At 37.4% G+C, this 22,726-nt stretch overlaps 1 protein-coding gene across 1 annotated transcript in view; it reads right to left on the reverse strand.

Moving 5' to 3' along the window:
* Window positions 1-2,107: 2,107 nt before the first annotated feature.
* The window catches only part of ACTN2 (actinin alpha 2), a 63,357-nt gene continuing 42,738 nt past the window's right edge, over window positions 2,108-22,726 (reverse strand). The window contains exons 14-21 of the mRNA XM_070932542.1: window positions 21,126-21,266; window positions 19,250-19,432; window positions 15,205-15,339; window positions 14,814-14,993; window positions 11,686-11,832; window positions 6,798-6,863; window positions 4,658-4,816; window positions 2,108-3,501 (exon numbers count right to left, since the gene is read on the reverse strand). Coding sequence (XP_070788643.1) covers window positions 3,343-3,501; window positions 4,658-4,816; window positions 6,798-6,863; window positions 11,686-11,832; window positions 14,814-14,993; window positions 15,205-15,339; window positions 19,250-19,432; window positions 21,126-21,266 — 1,170 coding nt within the window. The 3' untranslated portion in view covers window positions 2,108-3,342. The remainder of the gene's footprint in view (window positions 3,502-4,657; window positions 4,817-6,797; window positions 6,864-11,685; window positions 11,833-14,813; window positions 14,994-15,204; window positions 15,340-19,249; window positions 19,433-21,125; window positions 21,267-22,726) is intronic.

Here is a 22,726-nt window from a genome sequence, read left to right on the forward strand (position 1 = left end):
CACTAGAATCTCTGATACGATGCACTAGAAAAAGATCTCTGATAGGTCATCCTCAAACATTCAGTGCTGTTAAGAATAAATAGCCAAAGGTGTTATCCTTGAGACTTGCACATTTTGGTTATGTCTTTATACTGCAGTCCAACTAACTTTCTGCTGCATTCACATTTCACTGAAACATAGTATGGATAATTTGGTTTCTGGTTATTTGATCGTATGTGTGTTTGAGTATAGCAATGTATCTCTGGATCCAGTTTCCCCAAATGCCACCTCGTTATCCTGAGAAGTCAAATATAGCATTATATGTTCCTTAAAACATTTGTAACTGTACTAAGCAGAACAATAGACATGCCTAAACTTTGTGCATCACAGAAGGTGACATCCTGTACCGTGTTTCCTCAAAAATAAGACCTTGTTTTATATTTTTTTGAACCCTGAAATAAGCACTTGGCCTTATTGCCATGTGCTCAAAAGCCTGATTGGGCTTATTATCAGGGGATGTCTTATTTTGGGGGAAACAGGGTAGCCAATCTTGGAAAAAGCTAAGCGGAATCAGATCTAGTTAGTCATTGGATGGGACTATCCCAAACTGTAAACTGTAAACATTGGATGGGATTATCCCAAATGTAAGATGAACCAAACAATTCCAAACTAAGTTGAACTAGGAAATAAAAATCTTTAGGAGCAATGATAGACTACTTCTATGCTGATGCTATCAGGTACTAAGCTAGTAAATTCAATTCAGCATAAACTTTTATGCAAATTCTAAAGTTCTTATCAAGAGAGGATAACTACAGGAATTTGTGTTTTATGTAGAACTCTTATGTTGTTGGGTCTCAGGCTGTGAGTCATGACCCCCTCAAGGGGCCCCAAACAATTTAAAGAGGGGTTGCGAAGGGTTTTTTTGCAAAGCCTGAAGCAAGGTTTACCAATGCTCAATTATTCTACTTTAATATGCGGAGACAGTAACATAAATTCATTTATCATTTTAGGAGATTGCAATATTGCAAAATTAGAAAATCTTTGCCTTGCAATAAAATGAGACTGAATCTGCATGAAGTTAAGCCCATCCCTACATTATATATACACCTGTTAGCTGATGGAAGGTAGGCAACAGCATATTGGCTTGGAAAGTTATCTCTAGATTAGATATCCTAATTTGCATGAAATAGTGGAATATGCTCCATCTGATGATGATTTATAAGCACTAAGGTAGATTATTCCCTTCTATCTTGCCTTTATTTTCTTTCACTCTCTCTTCTTTTTCTGAAGTGCATAGTGCTACTTACTCCGAAGCAAACTGTGTGATTTATTATAAATCCTACTGAAACCTATAACCCAGTATATTCCAATAATATCTTTTTGTTTATTACAATTCTGTTCTTTCAGGTAGTTGCCCCTGGGCCCAACTTTCTGACAAATCAGCTGGATCAATGCCTTTGAGAGGAAGAAGAGCAGCAGCAAAAAGAATAATCTGCACCGGTGGTGGGTTGCCCCCGGTTCGGACCAGTTCGCAGGAACCAGTAGTAAAACCGGCGGGAGGCTCCGCCCACCGACCCTGACGTCAGGAAGCTTCTGTGCATGCAGCCCCATTGCGAACCGGTAGTAAAAGTAAGTAGAACCCACCCCTGATCTGTACTCTAATTGGGAAAAAAAATAAATAAAAAAGATAGATGCCTCACTACATATAAAGCAAACAGAGAAAAGTTTTTTAAAAATGAGGTGAGAACCCTGTTGTCCAGAAGACATGCCCTAATATGCTGTTTCCCCTAAAATAAGATATCCCCTGATAATAAACCCAATCGGGCTTTTGATCGCATGCACTAAAATAAGCCCCCTGAAAATAAGCCCTCCCCAAAAATATTTAAATGCATGCATAGCCGATCCCCACCATTTTCTTTGATTAGGTTTAGGGAGACAGAGCTGGAAATCAGGTAAAATGGCAAGAGGAGCTTTGTCTTTCTCCATGTGCCGCAAAATAATAAGACATCCCCAAAAATAAGGCAAGCCCTTATTTCGGGGTTCAAAAAAATATAACACAGGGTCTTATTTTCGGGGAAACACAGGTATTTAAAGATGTATCAGTTTAATCTCAGAAACTGAATCAGTATTAAGGCTTGAAAAGCAGACTTTATTTTAAAGGCACATTTTAATAGTAGCAGATGGTACAGTTTTCTTTGCTTCTTGTATGAACATTTACTTTTTTGCATTTATTTCATGGGATTGTTAGACTTCAGATAAAATAGATTTTCTACAAATTGTTGAAAAGAATATAAAGGTCAGGAAGCTACTGCACAAAGTAATTTAGACTATTTGTAATAAAATGCCAATATTGTTAGCATTAACCAAGAACAATTGCAACAGAACAATGAATATAGCAGAGAGCAGACACAATCTATTAACAACCATCCTAAAATATGGAACTCCCTCATAATATCCAGGCTACTAACACTGTGCCCTTTCAAACTGGGCATTGATTTTAAGCTGAATGCTATTACCACCATTAAGATGATGCCCTTATCATCAACCTCCAGAGGATTTGTGATTTTATACCACTAGAAACTCAGACTAGAATTCCTGTGCATGTTTCACATTAGAAACAATGAAACAATCTCATGTGATTATTTGGTATGACCTGGGTTTTTTATTTTCTCTTGTATATGGTTCCATTTGCACAAGCATACCTAAACCCCAGTACCCATAGATCAGAGGTCTTCAAACTTGGCAGCTTTAAGACTTGTGGACTTCAACTCCCAGAATTCTCCAGCCAGCATAGCTCCCAGAATGCTCCAGCCAGCATAGCTCCCAGAATTCTCCCAGAGAATTCTGGGAGTTGAAGTCCACAAGTCTTAAAGCTGCCAGGTTTGAAGACCTCTGCCATAGATGAAAGCATTACCATGGTATGAAAGCAAAAAAGAGGAGGTGCACAGAGGGAGGTTGTGGAAGACTTGCATAAAATGTTCAGAATTCTTGAAAACATTTCATGTTTTGAAAATCAAAGATATGCTAGATTTGTTTTTTGTTTTTTTCAAAGGCATGTTTTCTTTTGTTTTTCCTGAGGCTTTCTAACTTGGCACTTTGGGATTATCCATTTTTAATTTAAAAAGAACAACAACAATCTGATAAGGCAGGGGGCCAGTGCAGTCTGTCACTGTATAAGCTTGATCAAGTACATATAAACAACGTAAAAACTCATCATGCTGCACACTACGTGGGCATTGCTCCTTACTGACTGTTCCTGCTAAACTTGAGAAATTGTAGTGAGGTCAGCTTACTTATTCTTTTTTTTTCAAGGAGCAAACTGGAATATATCTAGTTTCACTTGCCCACAGAGTCAGTCCCCAGTTACAGATCGCTTTCCCCATACAATGCTGATGAAAATGAGGTATAGTCCAGAGCTCCAGGAACAGCTCCTGGTCCCTTGTACGCTGGCATACGCTTGATGCAGTACTGAGCTTGTTCAGATGGCAGTTCTCGATTCAACTCTTCAGCAAGAATATATGGCTAAAAGGATTGAAAAGGAGGAATATGATGAGCTTTTTCTGAAATTTCAGAATCAAAACAAGCGGTGAACTCTCTTTGATGAAAACAAGGATGAGATTGGGCAGACACTTCAGTCATACAGATTAGTTTTCTCCAATCTGGTATCCTCACTGTTTGCAAAATCCAGAATACTTCAAAGGCACCAGCCTGGACAAAACTAGCACTGATCCATAATACCTTATTATGGAAGTCATTAATTAATTAATTAATTCATTCATTCATTCAATTCATATGGCAACCCAACGTCAAACAAAATAATTCTAGGTGGTATACAGAAAGAAACATTACAACAAATACAACCTGAAGAAAAACAATACATTAAAGACCAACTAAAGCAGTAAACAATGACATGGCTATCAGACTAAAATATGCTACAACTAAACCAATTGGAACTTAATTCAACTGAGCTCCAAGCCTGGAGAAAAAATTGGCCTTCATAAAAGGTCTGTAAGGTCGGGGCCAAATGTATATATTTATACTAGATATAATTTTAAGGCAGCTCTTTCCCACAGCCTACATCTACATTGTACAACCTCTGTAGATTAGTCTTTTCTGGATATTTCAAAGCCTTGATTGCGGTTGCCCAGTGAATATGCATTATATGTCATTTTAAAAAAACCTCAAGTTGAAATATTTTGTGCAGATATGCTTTAAAATTATTTCAGCTTTATTAAAACAAACTCCTGCAGGTGCCCACCCACAAAAGTACAGCAAATATGTTTTGGGGTAAAAGACAGAAAACTGGAGACTGTCTTTGAATATCAATAACAAGTAGAAAATCTGTAGCCAACAAAAGTCCCAGTACTTGCATCTTTATATTTAATTTCCCTAAGATGCTCCAACTGTCTTATTACATACCCTTAGCAAAACAGGATCCCAAAAACTCTTATCTTACCCCAGTCTAAAAGTTTCGATACAAATCTGTATAGTATTTCAAAAAATTAGCATGCAAAGTTTAGGAGCTTTCATTAGTTGGTGAAAACAATCTTGCTTCTAACTATATAAACTATAAGTTTCTATTTTAAATTACAGCTCAGCTTACTTTGCATTTGGATACCCCCTTCTCTTGCAAGAATTTGTCGAAACAATCACAGCAAATGGAAATCCTTTCACTAACCTTATCTGAGGCTAGGATTCTGAAAGAAGCAATAACTTGTTCAGCAGTGTCAGTATCAGCAGTCTCTCTGGTCATGAAATCAATAAATGATTGAAAGGAAACCGTTCCCTGACCATTGGGATCAACTAAGGACATGATTCGGGCAAACTCGGCTTCACCCTGAAATACAATTAAAAGTTAGTTATGAAAATTATAATGCAAAGAAAAATTTAAAAAATTAATAACGTATTCAGCATCATGCCAAATATCAGATTTTGCATGTTTTTAAGTATGCAGAAACGTATTAACTGTACTGCAGGAACATGAAACGTTCTTAAATCCATTGGAAGCTTATGTTAGGCTGAATGTTCACTATGGATTTCACACAAATTGTACAAGAAAAATATATAAAAAATAGGAAGGAATCCACTAGGATTTACTGCATTTGGTTGCAACCTGGATAGTCAGATGATCGAGAGCTTGAACCAAATTGCTTCCATGCAGCCTCTCTGTAGAAATCCTGCAGATTATTTGTTTGTTTTTTAGAAGCTCCAGCAGATAAAGCATCATAAAAGACGCTTAAAGCACTATTAAATGAAGACAAACAGAAATTGGACCAGATATGAGTAAGAGCCTATATTCATGCCTACATTGTGGCAGCAAATATCGTTATGAAGGGTCCTTGGTGCTCTCTGAGTTTGGTTGTTTTCTTGCAGATGTTTCATTACCCTAACTACGTAACATCATCAATGCTAGTAAGGAATGGAGTCTGCTGACAATTTATATTTTAGTGTCTTGCTCTGTCAGTGTTGGTGGGACTGGTCTTGGAAGGTCTTTGGTTGGACAGTTTACCATTAGCTTGTTTGGCAGTCTCAACCTTGGACTGCAGAGGTGAAACTGTCAATGTATTGCTTCCAACTCCTGGAGGCTATATACATCTAGATAGGAAAGAACAATTTCAAGCTCTACCTTGACAAGGCTGAGTGACTGTGTATATTTGGGGTCCCTAGGTCTAAGTCAGTCCTACACTCTGGGATTTCATCTTTGGTCTTGAATGGGACTGCACTTCCCCACTCAAGACTAGTGTGCAATTTGGAGGCCTTCCTAGACTCATAGCTACTATTCAACAAACAGGCAGAAGCTATGGTCACAAGGGCCTTTGTATAGGTTCACCTTGTGTGTCAGTTGCATCTTTTTCTCAACAAGAAGGTTCTTTAGATGGTCATTCACATTGGTCATCTCAAGGCTAGGCTAGGCTATTACAAGGGAAGTTGCTCTTGAAAACAATCTAGAAATTACAGCTGTAATATGGACATATGAGTAGTAAGGGGTGTTTCTCATTGCACCCACATGTCATCAATGCTTTATGAGCTTCAATGGTTACCAGTTGACTTCCAGATGCACTTCAAGATTTACCTGGAAGATAGGGCTAGGTTAATTGAAAGAGTACCTATGCAATACAATTGGGCCTAACAATTGGGTATGATTTGAGTTCCTTTATTTAAATGTTTTACTTTGTAGGACCAAGAAGGAAGACCTTTGGTGTTGTGGCACCTGTCCTTTGGAATAATAGCTCCCCAGAGATATATGCAGCTCCAACCCTTCAAATGTTTTATCAATCCCTTAAAACTTCACTCTGTTCCCAGGCCTAGATTTAAGTTATTTGTAGAAAGTCTAACAATTTTTGATTATTATTTATGTCTGGACAATCTTTTTTTATATATACTATGTTTGAAAATTGCAAGTTACCCAGAATATTTTGGGAGTCAAATGCCCTCAATATCTGACAGATAAACAAACAGACAGAATGAAAAATATTCAAAATTGAAATGCAATAGAATCTATATATGAATGCCATGGTAAATGGGCACAATGTTTTAGTATGAATACATATAAACAGCTGTCTGCATAGGGTTCTAGCAATTAATAAGTCTAATTCTAAACACACCTAAGAATAACATCTTTGTGGAGCTTCCCTCCGAGAAGATAATTTATAAACATTTCTGATGTACTAAGATTTAGAGTGGGCTGAACTTTTTCACCACAGAAGTTTTACAATTACATCTATAACAGTCACTTTGTTAAAGTACTTGTAATGATAAAGTCCTCTAAGTGTAACATGGGTTATTATCACAAATTAACTGCATCTTAAAATTCATACCAAATCATAACCCATTGAAATTAAGCAGGCCCTGAAATCTTCATGGTCCATCAGCCCATTTTTCTTCTGTTGGTAGGAACAAACAGCATGGAAGATTCAAGGATCAGAATAAAGCCACCAGAATTTCCATAAAGGTAGAATAGATTCATGATCAGATGTATCAGACGTTCATTCAAAACCAAGTTGAACCAACAGAAAGCAGAAGAAAAGAAATTAGATTACATGAAATAATGCTAGAAAGATGCTAATGAAATACAAACAAAAAAGTAAGAGAAAGACATAAAATACAGCATTCTTAAATGAGCCAAATTCAATTGGCAAGGCACATTTAAAGTAACATTTTTTTTAAAAGCTACACAATGCAAATAAAAAAATAACACTTCAAGATTCTAACATTTCACAGGCAGTACAAGATTGTTAAATATTGTTTTTAAAAGTGCTAAGCTAGCTCCTAACATGTTTTTGAACATGTTGCTCTTTTTATCTATATTGATAAAAAAAAAAACATTTTTTAAAAGTGCCAAGCTAGGAGTTGAAAGTACAAACTAATGGAGCCTGGAATGATTACTGCAATGATATTTAATTTTTGCATAATTTTACATGTGACTCTGATAGGAAGGACTCATTGTGTATTTCATCTTGTTTTTGTGAACGCCAGAATTTCCAGTAAAGTGTATTCAATATATACATACAGTATATTATAGGTAATGCATAGCATTATTATTGGTTGTCTGTAATTGTGTTGTACACCATAGTATTGAGGTGGACTGGAGATTTCCTCCATGAAAAAAGCATATGTTTTTTATCTGAGTAAACAACGTTATGAAAGCTCACACCCTTAGATACAATTCCTTCTAGTTAATGCCATCTGATTTAAATTAACTTAAAAAAAAATCAAATCAAAGAGAGTAATAATTAGTTTTACTGTGCATAAGTAAACCTTTTTTCTCAAACTTAGCCTTAGTTTTATGGGCCATTATAGACTGTTGTTCACTAATTAAACTGTATGGTTTTATATTCTTTTGCTTAAGCACATTTTCTGTTTTAAAACTCTCTTAAAAAAGAGAATTCATTAGCTTAAAAGCAGTTTCATTTTAAAGCTCTAAAATAGGAGGGCTGATCAATTAAGAACTATAGTTTTTTAAAGGTATGATGTTCATGTATTAAGAGAACAGAAGGTTGTTAAGAGAGGTGGATCAAATGGCTGGACACCATTTTATAATCAAACAAGTCATATGAACCTATTTTTAACAATTAGCCCATGAGATCTAGGCTCATAGAAGGACTACCACCCTGCCGACACAATTACTGAATTTGGCCACGTTTGACCTCCTATTGCCATCAAATTGTAATGTTTAAGGAGACAGAAGAAGCTGATGGAACACAAGGCGAATGATCATAATGAAATATATTTAATAGAACTCTTGGCCCTATGGGCTTATCTGTTCAAGATCTTGGTTCTTTGTCTCTAAATACTCCAACAAAAAAGCAGGAATCATGATCATCACTATTCTGCCTTGATACTTAGAAGTAAAGAATCAGGTCTTAAACCCACAAGCTGCTACCATCATCATCATCATCATCATCATCATCATCATCATCATCATCATCATCCCTGCTTCCCAAGCTCAGCAACCGTTTTTAGCTACCAGTTTTTCAGAAGGTATTTTGCATTAATATGGGTTGGTGTGGAGCAGCGGTGACCAATCACAGTTCAAGGCCAAATGTTGCCCCAGACTTTTTAACACATTTTTTTGCATGTATATATGCACACACTGCTGAAATTTAGTTGCTAAATCTAGAAAATCATTTTTTCAGACTATTTGGCAAAATACCTACCATGTTAAATTTTAAAAAACTGTTAAAACCAGAATTATTCAAGAGAGCAGTTTTATATCTGAATGAGGCCATCTAGTCATTTATTTTTGTCATTTTTGTTTGGTTTTTGTTAAAACTTATATTTTTGATGGTATTTTGTGATTTTGATTGTTTTCTTTGTACCATGGGTCTTTTATTGCAAATTACTAATTGTAATTTGCTGAGTGCTGATTGATTTCTAAAATTGAATAAAATAAAATGATAGTTACAATTGCTACATTGAGATTCCATAGGCCTTCCATAAAGGCAGAAAAGTTAACCCCTTCTCTTCCAGTGACATCAGTGCTCATTTAAAAAAAAAACTAAAAGTTTGAATTGTTTCCTATCCTTGGTATAGAAATTGCTTGTTTATTTTTGTAAGCTAGTTAGCAATGCCACCAAAGTCATTAGACAAAATGTACAGTTAATCTATACAGTAAAATTTGGATCCAATTATTTCATTTAAAATTAATTTCTGTATATTTAAATGTTAAGTAAAATTACAGCACCCTCAGCAGTTTATTTATATAACTGCCCAATTGGGCAGTGCACAACAGTAAAAAAAATTTTTTAAAAGTATAAAATCAGCAATTGCAAATATAAAAAAATATAGTACTAAGTATAAAAAAACAAAAATACAATCATAAATGGAGGGAGAATAAAAAATGGTGCCCTCTAGACAAGTCTCCATTTCCATAGGAGCCCCAAGCCTGGTCACATAACCACATTTTGAGGGCCTTTCAGAATATCCACACCACTTCATCAGTTGAAGCTTCAGAATATTCTTCAAGACCAGCTCCATGTAGAACAAATTGCAGCAGTCCAGTCTGGAGGTAACAGGGGCATGAGTGACTGTAAGCAGGGTTTCCTGATCCAAAAACAGGCACAACTGATGCATAAGGTAAAGCTGTACGAAGTCCTCCTAGATACAACTGCTACCTGATTGTCAAGCAGTAATTGTGAATCTAGGGAGGACCTCAAGTTGCACACAGAGTCTTTTTGGTGTAATAGAACCCCATGAAACATCAAAGATGGCATAGTCTTAGAATCAGTAGACTCCATGACCCAAGCAGTCTTGCCAAGATTCAGCTAAAGCCTGTGGTTCTCCATTCAGATTCTCACAACCTCCAGGCACTGAGATAAAACAATCATGGTATTGTTTAATTTGCCTAGGATAAAAATGTACAATTGGGTATCATCAGCATAATGATGATACTTTATCCCATGGCAACAGATGAGCTAATCTAGCAGCCCCATGTAGCACCTCATGTAGATTTTTAAAAAGTGGAGAAAGCACCGAACTCTGTGGCACCTCACATAGTAGAAGCGGAGAATGGGACGTCTCCTCCCTAGTCATCACTGAGCTGAGTTCCAATATATATACTCCTATTTTATTGTATGGGTATATTGTGTATACATGTACAATGACAATAAAGTTGTGTTATTGTTATTATTATTTATTTACTTCCACTGCAATTCCTGTTACCCATTTTAATAAACTAAAAAAAGAATTAATTCAACAATTCTCATTAATCTCAATTGTCATGTACAATGACAATAAAGTTGTTGTTATTGTTATTGTTATTGTTATTATTATTATTATTATTATTTACTTCCACTGCAATTCCTGTTACCCATTTTAATAAACTATAAAAAGAATTAATTCAACAATTCTTATTAATCTCAATTTTCATAGATAGTTTGGAGAGAAGCTATTAACATCTTAACAAGTTCTGATACCTGATACTTTTACAGGGAAAAATATAAAATGGGTAATTGTTTTATGGTAAGTTAAAAGCTCACATGCACTGACAATAAATGACTTTTCCTGGTCATTTAGCAGTTCATAAACTATATTTTGGGCATTTAAAAAAACAGCACATATAATTCAGAAATGAGCTCTATGCCATTATCATGATATATTGAGTGATTTTAAGGTGTATTAATTGTATTGTGTAATTAGTCACACATTATTGGATGTTTACCCTCATCCCCAAATTATGAAAATTTTAGTTCTTGTTTATCTTGTAACCTCCAAACAGAACTTCCTAGTGGCAGAACTAAGTACAGAAAAAGAGATCATGGTATCACTTGTACAATAAGATCAATTCACTCAAGGCAGAGCTGAGCAACTGGGCATCTGTTTTGCTAACTATCTGAATGGGGTGAAAGAAAAAGCAAGTATTAAGGGAAGTCTCATACACACACACACACACACACACACACACACACACACACACATACAGAGACAACAGACACACACACCAAAAGAACATATAAAGAATCCCATTACATAACCTCATATGCCCAGGAATCCCACTTTTTCATCTGCACTTCTATACACATTAGTACACAGGTAGTATCCAAAGAACAAATGTTTGAGTTGCTCTTTGGTTATGTCAATAGATTCAAATGAGGGTTCCTTTTCCCTCAGGAATGGAAACACAGAAAGGAAAAGGAAGATTATGGCACGAACTTAAGAAAAAAGAATACCGCAAGGACAATCAAGAGCAAAGTTGTGAACCAGCACTTCTGGAATGCAGAAGTTGGCTAATGGCCAGAAAAAAGAAGTGGCCAGGAACAAGAATTCCATAGAGATCTATGGTTGTCCTGAGATGGCCCAGCCCAACCCTATCCCAAGCCCCTTCTCAATTTCTCAAATTTCTATCTCATTTTATATTATAATTTCTGAGTCTTAAATCACATTCTACTCTTTTAAAAAGGGAGCAGGGAGTCATGCAAATAAGGACAGAAGCAACCTAGAACTAGGGAGAAATTTCCTGACAGCTAGAACAATTAATAAGTGGGACAACTTGCCTCCAGAAGTTGTGAATGCTCCAACACTGGAAGTTTTTAAAAAGATGTTGGATAACCATTTGTCTGAAGTGGTATAGGGTTTCCTGCCTAAGCAGGGACTTGGACTAGAAGACCTTCAAGGTTCCTTCCAACTCTGTTATTCTATTCTAAATACCGTATTTTTGTTATCCAGTTGCAGATTAAAAAATAAATAAAATAAAACTGATAATCATACCCTGTCAAAGTGATTAAATGATGCTCTGAATTCATTCATTTGCTGCTGAGTTATTCCTTTAGCATCTCTTGTAAGGATTTGGTTCTCAACTTCATTGATAGTTCGGGCAATGGTAGTCAGCAGCAGTTCCCATCCAACCCGGATATGCTGCAGCAGAAAAGAAGAAGAGTACCTTAGAACACCCCAAAGAAATAAAGCGCCAAAGACTAAGAGAGCCTTCAACTTGTGAATGGTATGCTCTGGGGGCTACATTCCAACTAGTCACTGGAACTATAACAACAAAACATTCAGAATAATTAAAAAAACTTGATTTAAATAAAATATACTGTGTTTCGCTGAAAATAAGACCTTGTCTTATATTTTTTGAACCTCAAAATAAGCGCTTGGCCTTATTTTTGGGGAGGTCTTATTATTTGAGGGCATGTGGAGCAAGATGGGGCTCCTCTTGCCATCTTACCTGATTTCCAGCTCTGTGTTTAAATATTTTCAGGGAGGGCTTATTTTAGTGCATGCGCTCAAAAGCCTGATTGGATTTATTATCAGGGGATGTCTTATTTTCGGGGAAACAGGGTAAATAAATTTAATTAAGGACAGTGAACAAGATTACACACCATGTTTTCTTTTTATAATTTCCTCTTTTAATCATTAAAAATCTAGAAGAATTCTGGCTTTGGGGACTGAGAGTATGAGCAGTGCTGGAGTTCTGGGTTGTCACCCACAAAGAAAAGAAATAGCATCCTACTTATTTTTGAAGCTTAAAATTTCTTGGCTACTCCAGTTCACAAGGTGAAGGACTTCCCAAACTACATCTACAGTACTATATCCAGTTCAGAACTATTACATGGAAACTTTTCACCAATTCCCTCTCATTTGGACATGGCAAAGCCATGTCATTATCCTAATTTTGGAGAGTCAGTCTTCAGTATCTTTTACAGTGAGTCCCTGAGGATTATTAATGGGTGATTTATATTGCTTATAGAGACCTACCCAGTAAGGGAAGATTGGAAAATTTAGGGCTGTAGCATTTGTCCTGACTTTCCTGTAGCTTCCCAAAACACTTTAAGATACTAATTCTGGTTAACAACCATATAAATTCTGTGGACTTTTCATATGTAAGAGACATGTAAAGCCACTGGCCATGATTGACAAGCCACAAGAGCCTGGTTCTCAGATCACGCTAACCCCAAAACAAAAAGACTAAATTATGACATGTTTTATTTCTAATTATTCCAGAATGATTCTGAAACATTAGGCTAGAACTTAATGGCTGCAAGTTACCAGCTCATTACTATCTTCCTTCTGGGGTGATAGTGGGCTTCTGGCCAGAAAGGATCCCGCAAATTTGCCCATGATCCCATCATAGAGTCTACCTTCAACATATGGTCTTTATTCATTTTATTCTTCATATTTAGTATTAATTGTGACATGATAAGGTTCCACTTATCATAGCAACTGCCTTTTCTGCTGTATCTCATCATAAATCTCTGCCTTGACAGATTTACAGTAGGATATTTTTAATGATAGCCTTCCTATGGTATTTTATAAAGGTAGAAAAGTCCATTCATTTTAGGCAAATGTACAGTGGCCAGACATAAACAGAAGGTGATATTTGGTTTTAGATAAAATCTGAGAGGAGCCTATTTTATAAATCCTGTTTATTATTATTATTATTTCCCAATAAGATTTGACAGGGAAAGGAATGAGACATAAGTCAAATAAACAAATTATTTGCTGGACTGCAATGCTATCAAGAAAAGTAGGAGCAAATTCATGGCTGTTGACAATTTAGAACTAGAAAGGGATTTCCCAACTTTGCAGTGCAACTACATTTAAGACTAGAACCTACTGAGGCATTGCAATAATTTACTCTGATGAAGCTGATTAGTACTTGGATAAATGTTTTATAGCAAAGTAATTTTTTAAAAAAATCATGATAGATTTTCCTATAACTGAAGAACATTTTGGATCTACACCACCTTTGGAATTAGTATAACAGAATGACTGCCAAGCTAGGTGGCAGCATTTAGCCAACCTTGATTGATCTCAAGAAGCTATGCAGTTGTACTTTTTATTATTACAATTGTAAGCCTAATTTACAATATAGTCATTTTAAAAATAATTTCAAAAACTGGAAAGTATGTCTGTACTTCAGCACAGTTGCGATTCTTTACAGGCTCGTGTGGCTGCACTTAGGCAAATATGGCTGATTCCCAAAAGTTAAGCAGTGCGAGGCATGGCTGATATTTGGCTGGGGGACTACCAGGAAATCTCAAAGTTATAGGACTATCATGCTGTGTGACCCTAAACATTGTAGCTTAGCAAATAAACCACCATTAAGGAAATCATGTCTATGAATCAGATCTGGGTTAACCCCTGCTATTGTCAGACGTGGTGTGACTGTTATTTTTTTATCTCAACGATTTTCCACCTGAAAGCTCTTGAACCTTCTCCAAAGCTTCACAGAAAGGCTCAATGCTATTGTCCCTATTGCAAGATTCATAGAGGTGGTTCCCACTTTATGAAACACTCTTGCAGGAAGTATAAATACCCCAGTCCTGCTTATTGTTTGCAACAAGTTACAGCTAACCTGCTTGTTTGGGCTTTTGATTTTTAGCAATAGCACTTAGCCTTATATACTGCTTTATAGTGCTTTACAGCCCTCTCTAAGGGGTTTTACTGAGTCAGCATATTGCCCCCAACAATCTGGGTCCTCATTTTACCCACCTCGGAAGGATGGAAGGCTGAGTCAACCTTGAGCCTGGTGGGATTTGAACTGCCAAATTGCAGGCAGCCGGTAGTCACCAGAAGTGGCCTGCAGTACTGCACTCTAACCCCTGCGCCACCAAGGCTCATTTTAGTTGGTTCTAAGGCATCTTGTTCATGTAGATCAGTTTTATTTATGTTCTCTCTCTTATATTTAATTTTTTATGTTGTTGTTAACTGCTAAAAGTCAGACAGGACCTGAGTGGGATAAATGCTGGAAAAAATAAAATAATGTTTTAGGATTGAATGAAAAAGCTTCTGGTATTTTAAAAACAACATTGAAACACAAAAGTCCCCAGTGTCATTGTGTAAATACATGCTGCAGCTAGACTGCATATATAAAATTAAATAAAGACCAGATTTACCTCCATGGTATAATTGGTATGCTTATTATCAAAGACCAACGCTTCCTGTATCAGTTGATGGTCTCCTTCTAGTTTGTCAATATTGTGCTTGTAATTAATGATATTGTGCTCCTGCTGCTTTAACTGGGTCATCTGGTCCTCTAATGGCCCCGTGATATCTACCGAGGTTCGGCCAATTTCCTGCCATAGAGAGAGAAAGAAAGAGAAAAAGCTTTCATTATTTTGCGAAATGTTACAGCTTATATTAAAGAGAGCAGCAAATAGTTTTTCCTCATGCACACAGACACACACAGAGAGACCCATGCACACAAAAGGACACACAATTTGTACAGGGATAGAATTTGCTTAGAATTTCTGATTTAAAACTTCTGCAGATCTTGGTTGCATTTACCTCCATCTTGCTCTGGATCCAGGGTCCAATGACATTGGCCTGAGCACCAAATTGACGGCGCAGACGTTCATTGGTGTGCTGACGGGAAAGCTCCTCCTGCAGTGATTGATCTCTTACAGGCACAAGTTGTTTGACCTGCCAGTGTGCAAAATTAAGTTAGTCTGTAGGCTCTATATCTGCTTTTATTTTTATTACTTCACAACATTTAAAAAAAAAAAATTTAAAGACTGTTCTAAAAATACACATTTTAATCAATATTAACTGTTGGTGTTACTTCCTATAAAGGTATTCCACTGCTTCAATTTACAACTGTACTGCCATCTCAGATATGTTGAGCAAGTAGTTCCATTAGGTAAAACTTTGGCTATGTTTGCACATTTCTTTATGGATAATTTAGCAATTATTTATCAAATAAACTAATTTTCTTGGATTGTCAGACACACTGAGCCATAAACTAATCACATAGGATAGATTCCCAAAGCATGATCCAGACCTAATGTCAAACAGGCTCCACTCATTAAAATAAGCATGGCTGAATAATGTTTAGAAATTATGTGAAGTTATGCACACTAGCATGTATTGCATAATGAAATATCCCAAGAGAAGAATTCCATAAAGCCATTTAAGTACAAAGTCTGAAAGTCGTATATCCCAAATAATAACTTATGAACCCAGTGGTAGGAGATCATGCTATGATGCCAAGAAGAATAGAAAAGTCGCTAAAGGCAAATATATCAGTGGAGATACAAATAGATTTCTTTGAAAATTAGATGTTATTTGATATATACATACCTATACCTATACCGATACTCACATACACACACACACACACACACACACACACACACACACACACACACATACGCAACTGCATCACACATATTTGCAATTGGGGATTAATTACAGCCAGAATTGGTAGTTTAGGTTGACAAGTTGGAAGGGCTGTGCAAGATTTTGTCCATGGTTGTAATCTCTTTTCTTTCCCCTTATCTATACTTACTTTAAGGGAATCGTTTTAAATTCAGAGCCACCTTTCTTTCGGGTTGATGTGATATCTAAGTACATCATTGTATTTTTTTTAATGCAGAAAACAGCTTTGCTATGGTCTGGAGGGTTTAATCTGGCTAGGTGTACCTAGGAGTTCAGCTCTGGTTTCATTTATTTTTGCCAATACAATGGTAACGTGTTTCAGTGGGAATTGATTCATTTATCTCTACCAATGAATCTCTTTCTACCAACAAAACCATTATATCTATTGTAATGCATCAGTAACTCTTCCACATTATATCAATCTTCTTATTCCGCTATTAGACAATTTAACTGATTAGAGAGAGTTTTTCTTTTTAAAGAAAAGAGAAAAAGGAGTACCTCTATCCTAATCAATTTTTAAAAGCAACCAATTACGAGAGGAAAAATCTGCAAATTGTTGAGGCTGGACTTCATCTGTCCTACTGAATGCTATTCTCCACTGGAGAAGTTTCTCAACTTCCACCCAACAGCCCATGACAGAAACATGATATAGTCCCATGATAGCAAACCTACGGCACACGTGCCACACGGAGCCATATCTGAGGGCACACGAGTGTTGCCCTGGCTTAGCTCCAGCATGCATGTGTGCACCGGCCACCTGATTTTCAGCCCTTCTGGGCCCACTGGAAGTCGGGGAAACGCAGTTTCCGGCCTCCGGAGGGCCTCTGTGGGGTGGGAAAGTCCATTTTCACCCTCCCCAGGCTCCAAGAAAGCCTTTGGAACCTGGGGAGGGCGAAAAATGGGTCTACCGGGCCCACCGGGCCACCATGTATCAAAAGCAGGGGGGAGCATGGGGGGGTCATGCACGCATGAATGAGGGGGTGGGGCGTATTGAATTATGGGTGTGGGCATGCACACGTGCAAAACCCCCGCGCTCCCCCCACTTTTAGCACGCGACGGCAAAAAGGTTAGCCATCACTGATATAGTCAATATGAAAGCAATACATGTTTATACCATTTGTTCTGCATAATATTAGTAGTTATATTAGTTCATGAGTTTCTGTTTTCAGATTTTGCTTCAGAAGCAGAATTGTAATGTTTTTCTCAGATATATTCTGACCCTGGACTAATTTCTAAAGCATAGCTGCAAGGCATACAGTGCTACGTATCTGTAAGTGATAGTCTTAAGTGATAGCAGCTCCACAATTATTTTATGAATGCTTATTTATTTATTTATTTATTTATTTTGTCTCTTTTTCTTCTTTCATTTCTGAGCTTTGCTGGCATCCTAGCCTTTCGACATTAAGGTGGAAGAGACATTTGTTCACAACTTTGGGAAGCTTCAAGAATATTCTCTTCCCCCATTCCTCCATTACTTCAGAAACATTATTTTGAACTTTCTGAAAACAAAGCCATAAAGCGTAGACATGAATAGGCTGAATCTTAATTTTTTGCTGCCAGGCAAAGCCAACCCTATAGTACAGGGAATCCTCAATGTATGACCACAATTGAGCCCAAAGTTTTTGTTGCTAAGTGAGAAATTTGTTAAGTGATTTTGCCCCATTTTACGATTCTTCTTGCCACATTTGTTAAGTGACTCACTCTAGTTGTTAAATTAGTAACCTGGTTGTTAAGTAAATCTGGTTTTCCCCATTGATTTTGATTGTCAGAATTTGAATTTGATTGTCAACTGGCATGTATTGTCATAAATACATGCCAGTTGACAAAGCGCCTACATTTTAATCACATGACAACCACGACACAGGGACACTGTGATGGTTGCAAGAACTGGTCATAAGTCACTTTTATTGCAAAAGGGGATCACATGACCCCGAGATGCTGCATCTGTTATACATGTGATTCAGAGGTGGGTTTCAGCAGGTTCTGACAAGTTCTGGAGAACCGGTAACAGAAATTTTGAGTAATTCGGAGAACCAGTAAATACCATCTCTGACTGGCCCCGCCCCCATCTATTCTCTGCCTCCCAAGTCCCAGCTGATTGGGAGGAAATGGAGATTTTGCAGTAACCTTCCCCTGGATTGGGGAGGGAATGGAGATTTTACAGTAACCTTCCCCTGCCACACCCACCAAGCCACGCCCACCAAGCCATGCCACGCTTACCAAGCCACACCACAGAACCGGTAGTAAAAAAAATTGAAACCCACCACTGATGTGAGTCAGTTATCAAGTAAGTAAATCATATGACCAGTGGTGGAATTCAAGTAATTTAACAACCGGTTCTCTGCCCTAATGATTTCTTCCAACAACCAGTTTGTCAAACTGCTCAGAAAGTTAACAACCGGTTCTCCCAAAGTGGTACGAACTGGCTGAATCCCACCACTGCATATGACCATGAGGATGCTGCAACATTCATAAGCTTGAAAAATGGTCATAAGACACTTTTTCCAGTGCCATTGTAACTTTGAACGGTCATTAAGCAAACTGTTGTAAGTCAAGGACTACCTATATTCAGTAGTTGTTTATCTATTGCATGCTGTTACACAGGGAGCCCTTGACTTACAACTGCAACTGGAACCAGAACATCTGTCTCTAAACAATGTAGTCATGAAATGAATTGCACCTGATTTTATGACCATTTTTGGCCATAGATTTTAAGCAAATTGTTACAGTTGCTAGCCGAATCTCTCGGTTGTCAAATGAACCCAGCTTCCCCCATTGATTTTGCTTGTTGGAAGCCTTATGGGAAGGTCACAAACAGAATTGCTGCAATTGTCATAAATACATGCCAGTCGACAAAGCGCCTGCATTTTTAATCACATGACAACCACGACACAGGGACACTGTGATGGTTGCAAGAACTGGTCATAAGTCACTTTTATTCAGCACTGTTGTAACTTTGAACAGTCATTAAACAAATAGTTTTAGTCAAGGGCTACCTGTACATCCAAGAACAACAGTACCTTCCAAATTCCTAATACTACTTGTACTAAAGCAGAGTAAAACATTAACAAATAAACTGAAAATTTAATTATCCTAGGCAGAACCTCTTTTTCCCTCCATCCTGTAATTAATCACAAACAAATCTACATACTCCTGTATTTTTACTTCCACTTACTTTATCCCACTTAGTACGAATCTCTTCCATGGTGACTGTGCTGTAAGGATTGCTGGCACTTATTCTGAGGCTGTAGCTCTGAATCACCTTCTCCACTTCATTATGGATGGACAAAATAGCTTGCCTCTCACCATCTGCTTCAGGTAGAGTGGCTTTAAATTGTTCATGGGCAGTAATTAAACTCTGAAAGAAACAAAAGGAAGAAGAGGTGGGGAAGGACCAACCTGTGGTCTGGCACTTTTCGTCTTCCTCCACCCCCTCCCCCTCCCATCCCCTTTATCTATATAAACATTTGCAAGATTGTGTAGCTGGCACTTCTGTATAATCAGTGGTGAGTAAGTAAATTTTGTTTCTTGTGCCATTATAAAGGGCAAACAGTGAAACTGAGAATGGGGGAAGGTCCAGGAAAAAATACTATACAATATTCGGAAATGTGGATAACAGGATCCTGGCTTTCTTTTCCAAAAATGAAAAGGCAAATGGCACAGTGTTTTAAAATGTACCTTCTGAGGGGAAATCCCAAGTGAAAGTCAGCAGCAACAGCAAGCATTACCCCTTCATTCTTTTTACTGAGAGTATCCCAAATGCATAGATGTGCAAAAGATGCAGATATAAATGCAAAGATCAGGACAAATGAATGAATCTTTACCCTCCCCATACACAATAATTGCTCAAAGGTTCCTCAAACTGAATTAAAAAGCCCCCACTGGTGCTCAGTTCCATTGTACACACTCTTAATAGTATGTAACGTGTAATTAGCAGCTCTGTACACAAAATGTAGTATTTGTTCAAGGTTTTTTTTAAATTCTTCATGGCTTTCACATTTCCCAAATTAAGGTAATTTGGTAAAATATTGCTTAATGCAATGTAAGCCACCCTGAGTCTCCGGAGAAGGACGGCATATAAATCAAATTAAAAAAAAAAAAAAGGTAATTACCATAGTGAGTTTTTCTTCCATTCATTTATGCTTTGAGGAAGAAAATTGTTCAGTAAATACCCACCTCCACTACTTTCTAAAGGTTCCTAGCCCCCCCCCCCAAAAGAAAAGAATGGCAAAGATATTAAATTCCATTATTGGAAGTGAGTCGGGCTCTTCCCAAGCATGGAGCCTCCTTCTTCTCCATCTCCTCCTGCTGCTGCAGGTCTGCATGTCACCTCTCCTCAAGTATGCAAAAAGATCCAAGAGTGAGATACCCTCATTCTTCTTGCCCTCTCCCTGAGGTGAGCACCCTAACCCAGAAGGAGCAGACAAGCAGCAATAAAGATAGTGAGGAGGATGCTTGGCAATGGAAGGAAGAACTAAAATCTCTTTCCCTTCATTCCATGTTAAATTCCAGAGAATACTGAGTTCTGTCCCAGTCTTAGGGGCCAGCCCAGTTACACATATTAAGATGATGACTAGGTTCAGAGTGATCTCACAGCTTGTGTTGACTCCATGCACCAATAAAGGTATTTCGTGTACAGTACCAAAAGTAACGAAGGAAACTGCCTGATCCCAGAAAAGCTCAATTTACAAACTTGGAAATGATCTACCATCCAATTGCTATTACTTTTTTAATGGTTAACCAAGAAAACAATGATTTTGAAGTCAGATCAAAATCTGGTATTTCAGTCACTACACTGCACTCTTGATTTAGTCATCTGACTGTTCACCCCCCAAAAAAGATGTGGGTGTCAGATGGAGGAATGAGAATACTAGGAGTTACAATCCCAAATTGGAGGGTGATTGATTAGAAAAGGCTGCTGTAATATATCTTTTCAGGCATAAGTTGGGGTAAGCAAGACTTGAAACTTTCTGAGATGAAATAAGGGAATTTTCCCACCGTGAAAATAGAACAACTATCCTTGTTGAGCTCATAATGCAGCTTTACTTTACCTGGATCTCCTCTACACTGTGAACAATGAACATATCTTGCAAGTCTTCCATTGCACCTTCCATCCAGTTGTTGAATGGAGCAGCCCTCTTGGCAAACTCCAAGTGAAGTTGATCAATTGTTTCCAACAGTTTCTCTGTCCTCTTTAAAAAGACACACATAAATGGATTTAGCTTACTTTTTCTTTTAGAAATGCACATTCATTTTTGGTTTCTATTAGGGAGTTCGAGCTTTGCAGCTTTTAAGGATGTACCATTAACAGGCAACACAATCAGCAAGTTAAACGAATACTGCAACTTTTTTCCTCTGTCCTTCAATTTCTTAATATCTAGCAAATATCAGGGTGTGCGTGACAACTGTTTGTGCTTTCCTTCTGGCTTTTCACATTCCTTTGTGTTTTCAGTGCATTGATGGTGAAGACACAATTCCACTGGTTCTTATGGTATTTAACAGCAATACAGGGACCATGATTTTCCCCAATTCACACTACAGCTAGAACAAGTGATGCAGTCAGTTAGGCTATAGGAAATAATAAGTCAAGGCAGTTGGCAGGAAGGGAGATTGGCCCAGGCAGGAGCTACATCACTGTTTAACACAGCTTTCCTCATTAACTCTGGTATGCTTGGAAAGGTGAAACTGTAATCTGGGCATAATCCAGGAAAAACCTATCTATTTTACCCAGTTAGCATCTACAGGCCTTGTACTACAGGCCTTGTCTTCCTGATATCTATATCTGGATAGATGTCCTGGAATGATATTGTTTGTTGAAGACAAATGCTTTATGAGTGTCTGACTGTTGCTGTAATTGCTATTTGTGAACGTATTGGATTTTTTTTCCTATTTCGCCATATCTTTTTTTTGTCGTAGATGCAAATATTTAGGAGTATACAACTTTTCAAACTTCTGATGGGGCTAAAATCCAATTTCCTGTTTCCCACTCCAATGCACTTAATTCCAAGAATGGGTACATATGTTATACTAAACCATAATGTGGTTGTTTTGGCTCAAAGTATTTTGTGAACCTAGCCATTGCAATTTAATCAACATGCTGTGATATATAAGCCATTATTCAACATGATGTGTACATCTATATATCTGTTTCTGCTTGTCTCTTACTACAAAGTTTGGTAGGGTAGTGGAAGTGCTTCCAAGGAAAGGAAGGGCACTTTTGTGCACAAAATGAAATCACATGACCATAGGGTGTGTGTGACAGTCATAACTTTGAGAATAGTGCATAAGTAGATTTTCTGAAGTTTGTTGTAACTTTGAACAATCATTAAGCAACTAGTCATAAGTAAAGGGCCACCTATACATTAAACTGTTTTAAACAAACTTTGTCATGAACTGTAGAAAAAAGTCATATATCTACATCAATCATTTTTCCATGCCAGCTTCAGTCAGTTGGTACTGCATTTGACAATAAGGTAACAATTTTTAAAATAAATCATGTATAAACAGAACAATGAGAGAAAACAGGACTCCCTAGAAATGCTGGATTATCTGTACAACTTCCATCACCACCAGCCAGCCTGACCAATAACCCTGCTGGCTGGGGATTGTGGATAATGTAGTTCATTCCCACCCACTTGAAGAATGCCGATTC

Source organism: Pituophis catenifer, unplaced genomic scaffold, assembly GCF_029215685.1.
Source record: "Pituophis catenifer annectens isolate HBS135680 unplaced genomic scaffold, rPitCat1.0.hap2 SCAF_1, whole genome shotgun sequence".
NCBI lineage: Eukaryota > Metazoa > Chordata > Lepidosauria > Squamata > Colubridae > Pituophis > Pituophis catenifer.